The sequence below is a fragment of the Poecilia formosa genome, unplaced genomic scaffold (assembly GCF_000485575.1).
Source record: "Poecilia formosa unplaced genomic scaffold, Poecilia_formosa-5.1.2 Scaffold108, whole genome shotgun sequence".
Taxonomy (NCBI): Eukaryota; Metazoa; Chordata; class Actinopteri; order Cyprinodontiformes; family Poeciliidae; genus Poecilia; species Poecilia formosa.
The window spans coordinates 411,909-428,696 of NW_006800047.1; the positions used below are offsets into that span (position 1 = coordinate 411,909).

Here is a 16,788-nt window from a genome sequence, read left to right on the forward strand (position 1 = left end):
TCCTTATGTTTAAATTCGGTGTTACCATGGCAATAAATGTCACCAGGTTTCTGTGAAATAAAATTTTGGATCTATCTGCTGTGAAGATGTTGTGACTTTTTAAGGGGATGGGGAAAGAGACGCTTTCTAAACGTTGTAATTATTTAATGTGGAAAAATAGCCTGTCGTTACTCATAATGATCACTTTTCAGCTCTTAATTTCCCAAAGTGCTGTTTTGTTGCTGAGCGCCGTTCACTAGATTAGCGGTTTTCGCTCATATGGGACCCATTTCAGACGTTTGGCATGACGGAGTCAGCTTAAGTCAGACGTTTTGTTCAAGACGCAGTTTATCAAAACGATGTTTTTGTGCTGCCTCTTTTATTGTCCCTCTGAAATGCGAATGGGGTCAGGCTGGTTCACGGTGTCCTGGTTTCAGTTTGTTTGCCTAACAATGTCATGGGTCAAAGAACATTTACAGATTTTTCTTCTTGAAAGCACGACTGCACTTTTCATTTCATTTTTATTTCACTCGCTCAATAATGCACATCAATAGTTCATGTAACAACGAAATCATGAGTGAAAGTTAGTCAGCTCAGTCTATGTTTTTCTTTACGTTTAGATAAGATTTTCATGACAGATTTTCATCAATGTGAACAAAAAAAACCAAAGAATGTAACTTCTTTTGTGATATTTTTCTTTTTGGTATCTCGGCTCCTTCAACATGTAATTGTGCATCAGTAAAATTCACCTTTTAAACCTTTCCTCTTTTTGTCTTGTTACAACCACAGACTTTACTTTTCTGTATTAGAATTTTAAGCGAAAGACCAAAAGAGAATCACTTATAAAAAGGGGAGTGATGCTTTGATTATCGGTTGTGAAAATACCACATAGCACAACATAACTACATAAAAAGTGTCAAATCCACTAAAACTTGCCCTTTGACACAACAAAAGCAACTTAGGTCAAAATTGTCTCTTAAATTTCAGACGACCAGATGTCTGAACACACGTTTTGTAAGCTTTCGTCCAGATGAAAAGTTCTCCATCAGTTCCCGTCTGTGTTATCCATTACATCGTGTCTTCAGGCGTGTCAGGAAGCGGTAGAAGGGCTTTGGGTGAACTGATCAGTACGTGTAGATACGATTAGGGAAATCACATCAGGTCTACATTCTTGCGAACCTTAATTATAACTCCATGCTCTCCTCAATACTTTTCTCCGGATCATCAATTACAAAACCCAATGTGGCAAATTGGATAATTTGACCGACTTTTGGAGAAGTTATCTATAGACCTTTGCTGAGTTTTGCTTTCTGCTCCTGATCCAAAGTTTGCGCCACAGTTAGAGGAAGCTACCTCTCCTGACTTGCCTGTTGCTACTTATAAAGCAGTTAAAATCACTTGACAGCGGGTTCCTAAATAGAAACTTCACTCAAGAGTCCAAATTGTGCAACGCTTAGTAGAGGTGAACCGAAAGTAGAAAATCAGACTAATTGAAAATGGATTACTGCGTGTAATAAATGGTCATAAGGATGCAGTTATGTTCCACTTCTTTTTGCGTCCAAAAGATGTTGTAATCGCCGCCTGTTGTGCTGAGAGAAATTGAGAGAAATTCAGAATCATTTATGTGAACTAAGGCGGTTTTATAAGCTCATGCTGTCGTTAAATTCACTGTTTACTTTCCCCGAAGGTTTTACACCTATAAATAACTTGGTGAAAAGTCTTATTACCGTTCTCTCACTGATCCCTTTTGAGGAACAGTTCTTTGAGTGTGTGCTGATTTCAGGTCTGAAGAATTTCCCACAGGAACATGACTGGATCACTCAAACCTGGAAAAAGTCCTTTAATCTGAAGTCAATCATGAAACTTCTTTGCTCTTAATGCTCACCAAACAGATTTTCATGCTGTTTCCTGTATCACTGATATACTTTCCTCTGCCCTCATCACACACTTTACATCTAAGAAACAGAACAATACAGACTCTTTCTGCTGCATTGCTCCAAACCCCATTAGTTATTGTTGCTTTATCCTTTGCCACTTTTGGAGAACACATTATAAGCAAGAAACACATTAATAACAATGAATCAAGGGAAAGCTATTTAATGTTAGTTAAAAAAAATGGTATCTGGTTCATGAGTCATATCTTTTTCTGCTCTTTCTTACCAAAGACCATTGGCGGCTAAACATTTTACGTGTACTTGGGTTTACTTTTCTTGCATCTCTCTTTTTAACAAATAGCATTGAACTAAATGAAACCGTTTATGTGCAGCTATAAACTAAGCACTTTAACTTTTTGGTGTGTTTAGAGTTTTAGGTTTATTTATCGTCTCTCCTTTTTAGATCACTGTATCTTTTCTTGGGTTCAATTTACTTCCTGTTTTTGTGTGTGTGTGTGTGTGTGCTTTTTTTGTCCCTGTTGGTCTTCTTGATTTGATTATGCTGTGTTTACTTATTAGTTTTTCTTCTCATTTCCCTCTAATTACCTGTTTTTCCCATCAAGTACGCCTTGTTACTGATGCACCATCTGCTCCTGGTTCATTAATCACCACCTCTGGTTAAATAATTCACATTTTAATCAGCCGTTTGTCAGATCTGCATGTTATTTTGTCTTGATGTCCCTGAGTTCTTGAGGGTGCGTCCCATAGCTGCTCCTTTTTATTTTGTTAAACTAAACCATTAAATATAATTCTGCTTACCTCCTGCACGCGGTTTGGTCCTCTGTTTCCACCACTTATGACAAACAATTTTCTTAAGCCCAAACCTATTTCAACCACTGGCATTTTATTTTCATTCAGCCATAATCCTTCTGGACCTGCTTCTTGCGTGTTTGCACCCTGTTTTGATGAGTCATCTTTGGTAATGAGCTCCCAGGTTTTTGAGGTTGGAAGGCCTTCTTGCCGTCATGTTAATCTTTAAGTCTTTCCTCATCAGATTCAAGCAAGGACTCCGTCTGTTGAAAAATGTAAAGTCAGATTAAACATGCTGGTAAGCTAAAAACATTACTTTAAACCTTAAATTGCAAGAGGAATCAATATTTTGGGACTTAATTGTAGAGTGTTTGATCAACCGTACAAGCTTGAGAGCTAGCAAGGCGCTAGTTAGCTTAAAATGTTTTGTAGTAGAAAAGTTTTCATATGTACTTTAATCTTTGGTATGTACATAAAAGCAAAATAAACTGGGCCAATGTGTGATTTAAAAGGTTATCTGCAGGTCAGATTACAAGAAACCAGCTCTAGCATGTTGGCTTGTGAGGTGAGGAGATCTTCGTTCTTTCTTTAAGACTTCCGACAGAGCTAATGACATCAGGAGACACTAAATGTATTTAACTCACTCTGCACCAGATGATTAGAAAAGTAAAGGATTATTAAGCAAATGCATTGTTTTTAACCCACAAATGAGTTACTGTTCTGACAAATATCAAGTACTCCTTTTACACTAGAAAACATTGATTTTTATCAGCGATTGGAACCTTCCTTTATTATCTTGTTTTAATTGATTTTCCCATATTTGGCTGTCACCTGGTAGCAGTTAATTAAATGAGGGCATGATGACATTTTAGATAATGTCAAGCTTTTTTATGCAATCCCATTAGGCCATATTACATAGCCATAATATGTATGCTTAGACAATGTTTTGCAAAATTATTCAAAACCCTTAGTTACATCAAACAAAGTCATAAAAGGAAATAACATAAATGCGTAGCACTGAACATTAAAAAGTACACAATAATCATAAAACGGGATAGTAATTATTAAAAGCTGTTTTATGGTATATATGCAGGATGTACAGCTAAATTAAAGCTAACTTAAATTTTGGTCCTCATGAATGGTGCAACATCAACAGTTCTTAAAACACCTAGCACTTCCATAGAAGTTTTAAAACACATTTAGCTTGGTCTTAAATCTACAGGTTTGTTTTAGTTTTTTTTTTTTTTGTTAGCAAGTTTACTGATAGTTTGTGTTTATTTCAGAATTTCTGGCTTTTGATTCTGCATTCGCAGCAGGATTTCTTTGTTTCAGTCAATTATAAAACTTCAGGACAGCTTTATCAATACCGTAACATCAAGTTCAGACCTACAGGAATGACAAAGACAAAATAAATTGACTTAATAACTGACCTAAACAAGGATATTTTACTCAAACACATTTAGAATTAACTCGGACCACTTCTGTGTTATTTTGGTCAGCTAGCTTTACTTCCTCTTACACAAGCTAGTAGTGAATAAAATACATAAAGCGTTCGATTTCAGTCTCGGCACACAAACCACATTTACCCAGTTTTCACAAGCAGATTCATTCAGCAAGAAAGACCAAACGGAAAACTCCCAACAGGGCCGTTTTCCGGGACCCAGTATTAATCTAAGAGTGTTCACTGGTTCTTGTTCGGGTGCCAGGCCTCCTGCTGGCCTTTGCAGCAGAAAGTAGCAGTAAAATGTCCATGGACGGACAGATTGATGGCTCGTGAATCACATCCATGTGGTTTGAACTTGCTGGTGTCGGGTACGTGGCCCAGAAGCACACAAGTAGCTATGTTTTGATAAACTACAGACCAGAAATTTCAACTCCACACCGCATGGAGCCGCACAAGCAGGCAGAGGAAAAGATGCGATTGAGGAAGGAACCGACTTGGATTTACTGTTCTAAGCGGCTTGGACGGGTTTTCGCTCTAAAAACAGGATAAAAGCTGGAAAGAATGATTTAAGTTTCTCTTAAAATGCGCTGATATTTGGGGTATTTTTTTATTGCTTTGCTTTCACACCAAACAGATACTTTGCCCAGATGAGATTTAAGTTCTGTGTTTTTGGATTCAGTACTGTGATGTATTTGATTCGTAAAACCAGATGGATCGTCTGCTAAGATGTTTTTGAGGTGGGAGTTGTTTTGACTAGCCTCAAGGTCCAACTCTGCAGTTTTACTAATTTTATATATATGTATATATATATTTATATATAGGTGGATAGATAGATAGAGGATTTGTTTCCGAAGATATTTGTTGTTTTTATGTCTTCAGTAATATGCTAAACTGACAGTAGTCTTAACTTTGTAGAAAGGGAATCCGTAAATTATTGTTGATCCTGTTTTTTTTTTTTTTTTTTTTTTTTTGTTCCTTTTGCACAGCTGTGGAATTAAATAAGTAAACATTTTCCAAAATTTTTTTTGTATATATTATCTTTTTTTTTTTTTTACATTATCACAACAAATGTTGGGCATCGCTTTCTGAAAAATACTTTGTGCTGTACCTAAATAAATTAATGTCTAAAGAGATTTTATCTGTAAAAAGCTTGAATTACTCACAAATTGTGGACAGAGGACCCAAACAACATCATCCAGAGGGCTGCAAATGGCCCACGGGCCACACTTTGGACATTTCTGCTTAACGTAACACAGTTGGATTTAGAACCAGTTGGAGCCTGCAAACAACATTGGTCACTTTTATTAAATATTTTCTGTTTTCATCAAACACATCTTTTGTGTTCCTTTCTGTAGAATTAAAAAAGGTTTTTTCAGGAGCTACGTCTCAGACGGAGCTTTTTGTTTTGCAGATGGAGTGCCCCAGGGCTCTGTGTTAGGCCTTGTTTTATTCCCTGTTTTTATTAACACAGGGAAAAATACATTTAAAGTTGACACTTATGCATAAGACAGCAGTTCATTTCATGTTCTCTACTTTGAGGCATATTATTGGTAATCTAGATTTTTTTTAATGTTTGTGATGCTCCCTGTATTAGATTCTATGTATCTTTGGTCTAAACGTCTTATAGCAAGTTTGTGCAGCATGGTTTACTTCATAAGCTGTTTTTTTACAATCAACTATGTCTAAGAATAGCACTGGTGTATTTTTATGCACAAACAGGCCAGACTGGAAAAATTTCCCTCGTTTATTTTTAACACCTTTAAACACTTGCTATGACTTGGGTATTCATTAAATCACTCAGATTTTGTTTTGGGTTGATTGAAACTGTTTTATCTTGTTTTGCAACTAGATCATTTAAAAATCGTTCAAGTATGCTAAAACATTTATTTTTTTGTCTCTTTGGAAGTCTTTGAAGCTCTTTTGGGAACTGAATCTGTCCATTCAGAGTATAATCAAGTCAAGTCAAGCTGGACTTTATATTTGTAATATGTTAACTGTTTTATACATTAAGTTGGTGTCAAACTTTGTAGCTCCTGCCTTGTGTTGGTGTGCCATCTTGACCAGCTCACACTTTAAAAACAGATTTATTCACAAGGTTAAACGAAGGTTAAAGAAATAAAAACTTTTTTTTTTTACAATTTCTCACTGCAATGTGAAACGGCAGCACGAAAACTTTGGGCCGTTTTCACTTACATAACTGAAAATGATTTAGACAGTAATACTCTATTTTTCAAACAGTCATAAACAGGATTGCAATGGAGCTCCAACTTGACAGACTTTATTTTATTTAAATTATTTTAAAGCAAATGATGAGTGTTATTAGTGTCATAAATACATGCAGAGTCTTAACTGGAAACACACATGTCACTGTTTGTTCTGCTGACAAGCAGGGAGGGGTGTGTGTGCTGCAAGTGTGAGCCTGCCTTTCGAATAAGTACAAGCTGAGGACCACAGGGAGGCAGAGAGCAGGGCTCCTTCCACTCATAGTCAGTATGAAGTTGGCAGTTCACTGTTTGTGCTTTCTGCATTTCGTCCTTCTGAGTTTTGGACTGGACACGTACATTTCACTCAGCAGAAGCAAAGCCTCTCACAGTGATGGTAAGTGACTTGTAGAGAGTTTTTTAAAATCTATTTATTTTTTGCATTTATGTAGCAAACAAGTTATGCTGATAAGACATGTAAAAAGAAATGACTGCATCTGAATTCATCGTCCTGAACAATCAAGAGTTTAAATGTTATGAAACCACGACACATTTATCAATAGAATAAATGAATAGGTTATAGAATAGGTTTAACCATTTAACCATGTAAAGTTTGATTGAACACATAGTTAATTGTAAATTAAATTTTTTTTTTTTTAAATTAGCATTTCAACTGGACCGTGGTCATTATTCACAGGACTGGAGAATATAAAATAAATGCATTTGAGTCCGCAAGTGAAATTTGAACTGGTCTTTATATTTCAGTGATAATGAATTATGAATTTAACCCTCTAATAATTTATACCCCTGTCACGTTAAATTTCAAAGTACTTTTTTAATTTTACCAATATGTTTCAATTGACTGGAAGTAATTCTTTATTCTGTGTTAACATCCAAATTATTGCTTGGTGATTTGATATAAATTTTTGACATGACATTTTTATTTAAATTCAAGATTTTTCTAAAATAATTTTTTTTAAATTATTCTTTTCACTTTGTGTTATCTTTTGAGAGATGCCAGCATCGTATGAGAAACAAACTTAACTGAATGAAAATAAATTTAAGTAAAAATAATTTTAATAATTTTGGGCTTGACTATATATAACTCCTTGAACTTAGCTTCTTTTTTTCTTTTAGAGCATTTTCATAAAAAAGTTTTTGTGTTGAGTACACATTTAATGGAGGCACATAATTACCCATTACACTGATAAAACAAGCTGTTTAGATAGATAGCTTCATATTAAGCCATAAAAAATTATGATACTATAAAGGACTTTTTGAATCTAATCTAATGAGGTTTCATATGACTCCTTCTCCTGACAATCACAGCTGAGATGTACAGTTCATTGGCAACGGCTCCCTCAGGTTTGTGAAGCTATGCTAGCTAGCAAGTTTGGCATTAGCATTACTGCTGTTGCTAAACTAGCTAAACTTTGTTTCAGCACAGAAACTTTATCAACCACAAGTCTCACAGAAGTTCCTAAATTTGACACAATTTATATATTATTATACAACCTTTATAAACGTAGCCCTACTAATCTCTGCTGGACAGCATACAAAATGGATAGGTTTAGCTAACAGTTGAACGAAGCTAACTGGAGTCTAACGTAAATTTTACGTTAGACTTGGCTAGCAATTTGTTTGCTAGCCATTGTCAAAATAAAATGCTTGAACAACAAATTTTTTTAATGGCTCATGTTTAACAGTCTCCAAAATTATTATTTTTTTTATTGTGTGTGTAAATCACATGGGGCTTGACACAGACTGCTAATCTTAAACATGGTACTAATTCTTCAATGGGAGGAAGAAGGTAATACAAAACATATATGTTTTGTATTACCTTGTATTACCTTGTATTACCTAGTGAAATATATATATATATTTCACTGTCAGTGCAGACATGATGGGAACTCTGAGGTATTCTGTACAAACGGCCCCGGTCTCTGGTGCTTCACTCATTTTTATGGCTGCAGAGGTTTATGGTAGGAAGTGATTTGTGTTATAAATGAGAGTTTTATATACGCCTTGATTTATTGCCGCAGAATGGACTGTTTTCATCTATGTCATAGTAGGCTGTGCAGATATCAGAAGAAAAGAGGGGAAAAAGGAGCCTCAGTCATCAGTGTTATCTAAGGTTTGATCTGGGAGTAGAAGTTTTTTATGTGTCCAACAAAATTGTCCACAACCCTACATGAAACCTCAGCATTTTAAACCGCCTTCGACTCCATTTACACTTCGTAGATCCATGTAACCGCACTACGAATAAGTCGAGTGAAACGAGAGGCTGTGAGCCGGCTCCCACATCCTGTCACCTGTCAGGAACTGACCTTTGGAACACAAGCACAACCATTAACTCGTCTGTCTCAGCAGGCACTGCGGTTGCTGCAGCATCAATCTGAAGAAGTTTTAATAGGCCTGAGGAAAATTCTGCTGAAGAAGTGACAAAGGTTAAACTCTGTTTTAGGAGCTAGGATTTCTTTCAGTAGTAAAATGCNTTTTTTTTTTTTTTTTTTTTTTAAAAAGCAGGTTTTAAGTTATGATGCAGATTAGAAAACACACAAAAAAGTTATTGCGCTGAGATGTCTAAAAGTAATAAAGTAGCTGCTGAGGACAGTTTAAATTTCAGAAATATGCACAAAAGAACTTCAGTAGACAGAAAAAGAGGAATTTGTATATTGCTTGTCTTTAGATAATTTATTTTATCCTCCACAGTGGAAGTTTTTTCAGCAGAACTTCTAAACCATTTTATTGGGATTTTATGTGACACACCAAGACGGGGTATGCATGAATGTGAACTGGCAAAAAAAATAAAAAATAAATAAATAAATTATTTTCAACATATTTTACAAACAAAAATCTGAAAAGTGTGGGTTGTTTTGAATTTATCCGTAAATGACTCCCCTAAATTAAATCCAAACTTCAGATGTTACCTGCTAAGTCCAGTCCAGGTTTGAGCACAGAGTAGCAGCAGTATCATGCTGTGGCTTTTGTTTTATTTTTGTTTTCAGGAGGCACAAGGAGGCTGGTTGGAGTTGATTAAAAGCTGCAAAAGACTGCACAACAACCCAAAAATATACAGGCTTAGCTAAAGTCATAAGGATTAGATCGGATCATTCGTATGTTAGAACGGTCTAGTCAAAGTTCAGATCTAAATCAAACTAACAGTCTTTGGTGAACTTGAAAATTAACGTTTACAGATATTCTCTACTTAATTTGTCTTAGTTTGAGGTATTTTTGCAAAAGGCATACAGCAAAAGCTCTCGGCTGTTATGGCAGTAACAGCGGAGCTTCCACAAAATATTGACTCACACCTTTTGCATTGGAAAGGTGTCTCTACACCTTTCCAATGTTTCTCAAGGTGTGAAAACATTGGAAAGTGACACCTTTTAGCCATTATTTGCAAAAATAAAATCTGCAAAAGCAGTTATTCTTAATGCTCGCACAACTTTGTTCTGTTATGTACAATAAATCCTGTCAAAATTCATGTTCATTGTGCTCAATGAACAATACACTCCTAGCTTACCAATATTTCAATAACAGTCTTTGAATATTGTTTACTAATTGTGTTACCATCCCTGACACAGAAAAAGAGAGCAATTCCATGTTTCTTATCTCACACAAGCAAGATGGACCAGAAATACACTAACTTCTAAAAACATGTAAAAAAAAATAATAAAATAAAATAAACAAAGAAAATATAAAAAATAAAAAGTATTTTTGATAATTATGATCAACTCAGTGCTGCTCTAAGAATATTTATTCAAATCCTGTTTCTGGGTGCTAATCAAAAACATCATATTAGAAAATGTGTAGAGTTTATGGGAAGAAATTATATTAAAATTATTTAAAAACGTCTTGAGGAGATTTAAAAAACACTAAAGCAGGAAGTAGAAAAAGTAGCATTGTTTTTATAACGGTATAAAATAACAGGACAGGCTGATGCAAGTTTTTTTTTTTTTTTTAACAAATGCTTATGTGGATTTAAGTTTGGACTTTGACTGGGCCATTCCAACGCACATTTATTTCAAAGTATCAGAGTAAAGAGGGATTAAAACGAATGTTTGCTTTGCCTCCTTTTTCAGAGGTTTGTTCAGACCCATGCATGCTTTGCCTTTTGGCTTCACAGTTAGAGGGAGTTCAGTCAGATAGAAACATGCTTTTCATCCAAACATAATTGCTCTCATTTTATTTCAGCAGCTTATGTAAACCAAGACAGAGTGAGAACTCTGTTTGCCAGAAGGGCACTGTATGAACAGCAGAAGATCCACGAGACAGTGAGTTGGACATCTTTTTAAAAAAAAAAAGAAATGAAAATAGTTTGTTGAGCATTTAACATTTTTCATCTATCCCCCCTCCCCTAAAATACACCTCGTCTCTCTCGAACTTCCAGAAAAAATCCAGCATTGTTCATCCTCCTCCGCCTCAAAACGACGTTTCTCGTCCCAAAGCGGTGCCGAAGCCCCAGGTGATGGCCAGGTGCTCCCTGCTGGGACAGAGCTGCGTGCCGCTATGCGGCTGCTGCGATCCGTGCGCAACGTGCCACTGCCGCTTCTTCAACGCAATCTGCTTTTGCCGGCGAGTGGAGCAAGCGAGGTCACGGTGTGGGAGTAAAAAGACAGCGAAGAGAAGAAAGGCGAAAAAAAACTCCAAGACTCAACCCTAAATACGCACCTGGTCAATGGAGGGACAAAAAAAAAGAAAAAAGTGACAGTCAAAAGCTTTGGACACTTCGAAACGGCGCGTGGGAATTCAATTGTATTCCTCTTGTAGAAGGCAGCTGCTGGATTAACTAACCGCCATAAATGAGATTAATATCTCTATTAGTATTTACAGGGCATTATCAGTCATGCAAATGTTGTATTGATACAACTTTTGTGTAATAAGGATGTTATGTTTATTATTAGTGATTACATTGTTCAATTAGTTCAATGTTCCAGTGAAAAGGACACACGTTTTTTGTCGTGTAAGTTGACAGCTTTATGTTAATAAAGTGCTTTTATTTGTTGATTCCTTTTACTTTTCCCAACAAAAAAATAAATAAATAACGCAATTTATCATCACCTGTAGTTGGTTGTTAAAAAAAAAAACCTGATATTTGTAGTGATGGATCTAACCGAGAGAAAAAATTCACAGTCTTCTACGTCCTTTCTTCCTTTCTGTTTTTTTATTTGGACACACGGCCACGGATGGCTTCGTTCACTTCCTCCCGCTTACAGGCAGACGACAGTTCTAATGTTGACGTAATCGCTTACGACTTCTCCACTGGTCGCTGATTGGCCCGGAATCAAAGTAAACGGAGGAAAGCCCAGACTGTCGCCGAAGCAAAATTAAAATTGAGCAGAACCACGGACCAAACCTGCTTCTTCAATCTTTGTTTGTCTCCACTTTTATTGAAACTCAAATACTAACTTTAGCACCTGGACTCTTTCTTGACCTTATTGTTGGACGAGTTTTTGTTGTGATGGAGTATTGTTGTTGCAGAAAAAAGCATTCTCATTGTATTTCTGCCCATGATGCAAAATCATCAGCTGACTTCATTTCACTGCTACACTTTGGAGAAGTCCAGCTGAAGTTAATTAGTTGATTAGCCGACTGACTGCGATAACAGAGGGACATATAAGTCTGCAGGGTTGCCAATCCATTATCTTAATGAGTTAGCAATAGTTACTTACGAAGAAAAGCGTGTTGATTTGCATCAAAATTGCTTTAAACGGACAAGTAGCCAAGGTTACAGTAATGGCTAATGAGGCTCCAAATAAACAAAACAAAGCTATGAAACAGTATGGCTTCTAACTTTTAGAGTTTCAATGCTGAACTAAAGAAGGTTTGATATTGGGAGCAGAACAGTGTGAGCTCATTTGCACTTAGTTGAAGATTTTTGGGACACAGCATTCTGACAAAAAGGACAAAAATGCAAAACAGGCACTTCTGTTCAAAAAAAACATCAAGAACAGAGTGAAACTGCAGAAAGTACAACAACAGAGCGGAGCAGTGGTATGAGATTATTTCCTCTTAAGAAATTCTCCTTCAGATTGTTTGGAGCAGCTCTGCCTTGCCCGTAAGTACCGCTATCCACCACAGTCAGCTGAACAGAGCATCCAGGAAGCCAGTTATTGAGGAAAGGAAAGGGCACATGCTACCACAAGTTCCCTATGGACTGGGAATAAAAACGCAAAGCTACCTAAGGTACCATGCAGAATTTTATGCTAATCCCTTAAAAGGAAAGACCCAAGTAATTATCAAAGAATGTGTCCACCTTTGCCAAATTAAATTCTGTTTTGTTTGAAAGCTCCCATGTTTTTATCCTCCAGCTGAATAAGAGTCTAAAGTGTTTCTCACAAACTTCTGCAATCCAGTCAGATATTTGTGGTCTTTGCCAAGTGCTGTAATCCCGTCACATCACACCACAGCCGTTACTTTAACTGTATGAAGGATTTATATTACCCCACAGCAGCATGATATGATGGATGTGTTTCATAATTTGGTGTGAAAGCCCTTCCTTACATCCTTGTTCAGTTTGACAGATTTTTTTTTCCAGCTGAGCAGCCTCTGAGTTCTGCAAAAAAACAACAACAAAAAAACAGATTGAGAGATTTATGTTTCCAGTTTGACCTCAGGAGGCTCTAATTCTGCCTGTCAATACAACATTTATTCTGGAGGATATCACTCAAATTGCATCGGATGAGTTTGACGCTGGAGAAAATCCCATGAGCAGATGTGGAAGAAGGTCCAAAACTATGTGGTCTTTTTTGGCCGGCATTGCTGCAGATTTCATCACATGTACTTGTGTCGTGTCTGCAGGCTTGCCAATCCAAATGAGGCAAGCTTCACTTACGGTCGCCACACCCTGAACACTTCCCTAATTCTACTCTAGAGTTTAGCAATCGTTTATCACACCTCAAAGCATCGTCTTAGTTTACTTTCATTGTGTTTTTGTATTTTAACCCAAAAATTTGAATGTAACATGTACTTTTTAATTAAATGTCTGCATTTCAGTGCACCAGCATATTCTGGGAATCCTACGATTGAGGGACAAGTCTAATTCACAAAACCCTTGCAAAATGAGATGTGCACCTGCCAGTGGTGTCCAAACCTTTTGCCCTTTGGGCCAAAATGGACAATTTTGAACAAAATTAAAACTGCAAAAGTTTGTCTCATTGTGATTCATTCCTTTATTTATTTTTATTTAACTTCCTCAACAATAAACAAAAAAATTGAGCAAAGCAATAATCAAAGATCCAAAACATAAAAAAATATTTTTGACTTTTCTCTCATTAAAAGAAAGATGGACAATTACCAATTGTTTTCTATTTTGTTTGCCAAATTTTGGCCATTTTTGTCTTGTGGTCAGGAGCTGAAAAATATTATTTTAAAGACCACAAATGGTCCCAGAGCCACACCTCGGACACCTCTGCTCCAACAAGGATTGTTGTGCAACAGTAGGTTTGGTTTGGCTATGAATAACTAAAAATAATATCAGAGCGCTCTTAACAAAACTGCCAAGAAAGTGAACCACCTAATTATTATCAAATAATAGTTTGATAATCATAGTTCTTTGTCTCAGTTATTGTTTTTGAATACCTGGCAAATGAGGTTTACCCCATATTAAATACGAAATATACATGTATGACACGATATATGGTATGAGATATTAAATATTAAGGATTTATGTTCACCACTTGTGTTTTTCAAACTTCAAATTCTACTCATGTGTATGGAATAATTAATAAACATAAGAGTTTATTAATAAAAAAAAATAATTCAACTTCCCAGTGAAATACTTGCTAAGCTAGTAACATTCAACTAAATTACAATAAAAAAAAAGAATGATGAAAACTATCAAAAAGTAACACCATAAATAAGAAATTGAACACATAAGTAATAACTAATAAAAACGATGTAGTGATGAGAAACCATGTTTAAAGACTACAAAATGTCGAAGGAGCAAAGTAACCTGCACCAGGGGAAGTCTAGCTTTTCACAGAGACGTCGGCGTCGCACAGTAAGCAGCCCGGTGGGAAACGATGTTCGCATGGAACTGTTTTGTATGCGACACCGAACAGACAAGGTTTAGAGTCGGCGCGTCAAGCATACGACACGAAGGGGCATTGTAGGTAGAAAAAAGGAATTTCCTCTCTGCCACTCACACACACACACACACACACACACACACACACACACACACAAAAATTGGAAATGTAGGAGCTTGACAAGGCAAAAATTTTCATCTTTTGAAAGTCATAAATTTCCAGCAGACTACTTCAATATAGAACTGAAAATGTTCAGGTCTGCTGAATCCCATTCTGTAGGAAACATCAAAACAAAGGCAGGTTTCCAAATGTATGCAGTGAGCGGTCAAAAAGAAAACTCATAAAACAAGAAAAGCCTTCTGGCTTTTCTAAACCCAGTAATGAAGAGTTGAGCTTCATTTAGAGACGTTAAATGATACCTCGGGCTCCTGACCAATGAAGAGAAAAGCTGAAAAGCCAACAAAAACAGAAGATCATGGGAGAACATGTAATATCTCCACCGAGGAAACAATTATGCCAAGATCTACAAATTTTACAGGCTACGGCGAATGAGAATGGAAGTACGGCCAGTCTGTCCATCTGTTTTTCTTACTTACTGACTTGTGAAGTTGAGTGGAGCTCAGGGGGAAACAGCTGGGGTGTTCTGACTGGACGGCTCACTCAGATTGCTTTTGGCTGCCTAAACAAGTGACCATTCTGAAAGATTCCTTGCAAATGACTGAAATAGCCTTCTGCATCTCTGATTGCAAACACATGCTCGATCATCAAAACCTCTTCCTAAGCAAGGATACCGTTTTATACTCCCACGTCTTGTTCCAGTGGCTGACAGATGGAAACTGCACATTTCAGCCACACGCTGTCATACATGTAGGTGTCGTTCTTCTAAGTTGGGAATTGTAAACATTGTTGAGGTTATTCGTATATTCACAAGCCTAAATTACATGCATGTGACAGCTTTAGCTGTTATTGTGTGGAGACACTCTGAAAATGTTGCCAAACTGAATCAACAGGGGAACAAAACTAATAACAGCAAAAAAGACCTTAAATGTGCTGAGATTCTCAGTAATGTCTTCAGCGTAGACTGCTTCTTTTACGAAGCTGAACTTCTATAATTACACAGCCGTAAATAAATAACTTCGCAGTATTTGCTTTTTTACATTTATGTCAAATGTGTTATCTGCAGTTCAGTTAACCTGCCACTGAGTTTATTTTCTGTGCCTTGAGTGTTGTATGTTTATGTGATATTGCTACAGAATGTACAATTGGTGCCATGCAAATGTGTAGCAGTGACTTGAGAATATTATGTAATGTCATGCCGTGCTATGCAGATGCTCTGTCTACGCTGATGAAGATTCACTTAGCTCTCAATGCTAAATATTTGAAGTAGCTGTGAAAAATACTTCAAATATATATATTTTTTTATCATTTGGGAACTTTGTATAAAGCACTGACCTTCTTGAACTTTCACCAGCAGAAAGTCAGACAATCAAAAAGTAAGATATGACAACCTGCAAGTTAAGAAACAGCTAAAAGAACAAGTGTTTCTCCATATTTATTTTTCAAAGATAAGAGTGTAACAAAAAAAGCCTGAATTGAGCAGGGCATTTTGTGTGCTTCAGACTTTTCATGCCACAAATATAAAACTCAAAATCAAATGGATTTCAAACCTAAAATTGAAGAATTTAGTCAATTTGCTCTTAAAAATCCAAATAAAAAAAACCACACATTTTTCTGCAGATTTGTCTGCAAACATCACCAACTTTACGTGAGACTAAAGACTTGATAAACTCACACAATCAGCCACAAATAAAGGCAGTGAGATACCTTGTTTTCCATATTCACCACATCATCTGCATGGCTTTTGCAGCTGCTCATTTCCAAATTCATCTACTATTTTAGACAGAATTCTCATGGTTGTCATTCATGTCATGCGAGCCAGGAAAAATATTCCGCTGTCCAAAGCCCCTGGCTTGCCAAACACCATGCAGTAAACAATGACCTTTTGTTGAAAAAGGTCCTCGGACAAACTAATCAAAACAAGACTTGTCTCAATGCGGCAACGGCACTGGTGCTAAATTCTGGAGAAAAACAGAGTTATTACAAGAGAAACTTAAAATGGCAAAACGATGGACCTGGGGAGCTAAAATGACCTTTTGTATAAATTAAAATGGCGTGAAGACAATATGAGACTACCTTTAAAAAAAACAAAACAAAACATGGTGTCACCTGAAATTTACGCAACTTTGTTATTTATTTTTTAGTGATTCTGCATACCTGAAGCAACACCTGCTACTATGGTTTTCAACAACTGACTTTATTGAGATGCTATATATAGGATAACATATATGTTAGCCTATAGAGACGTCTGTAGGCTAATATGTAGCCTATGTACGGAGACATCAAACAAGGACGTCTCCTTGTTTGACAATTCATTGGTATTGCAACTTTGC

The 16,788-nt window shown here is 36.4% G+C and overlaps 1 protein-coding gene and 1 long non-coding RNA gene across 2 annotated transcripts; one reads left to right on the plus strand and one right to left on the minus strand.

The window, feature by feature from the left end:
- Positions 1-2,371: 2,371 nt before the first annotated feature.
- On the minus strand, positions 2,372-3,869 carry LOC107837057 (uncharacterized). The gene is made up of 2 exons (XR_001663036.1): positions 3,204-3,869; positions 2,372-2,788 (listed from the first exon to the last, which is right to left on the minus strand). It is a non-coding gene; the product is annotated as an uncharacterized LOC107837057 (long non-coding RNA).
- A 1,967-nt stretch (positions 3,870-5,836) lies between these two features.
- LOC103143357 (U13-lycotoxin-Ls1d-like) lies at positions 5,837-11,427 on the plus strand. Its single transcript, XM_007559853.2, has 3 exons — positions 5,837-6,705; positions 10,503-10,582; positions 10,699-11,427. The coding sequence occupies exons 1-3, from the start codon at positions 6,600-6,602 to the stop codon at positions 10,969-10,971; spliced, it is 459 nt and encodes a 152-aa protein (XP_007559915.1). The 5' UTR covers positions 5,837-6,599; the 3' UTR covers positions 10,972-11,427.
- Positions 11,428-16,788: the final 5,361 nt, after the last annotated feature.

Coding starts and splice junctions, on each gene's coding strand:
- LOC103143357 (XM_007559853.2), top strand. CDS start 6,600: ATGAAGTTGGCAGTTCACTGTTTGTGCTTTCTGCATTTCGTCCTTCTG. Junction 6,706..10,502: donor CAAAGCCTCTCACAGTGATG/GTAAGTGACTTG, acceptor ATTTTATTTCAG/CAGCTTATGTAAACCAAGAC. Junction 10,583..10,698: donor AGCAGAAGATCCACGAGACA/GTGAGTTGGACA, acceptor TCGAACTTCCAG/AAAAAATCCAGCATTGTTCA.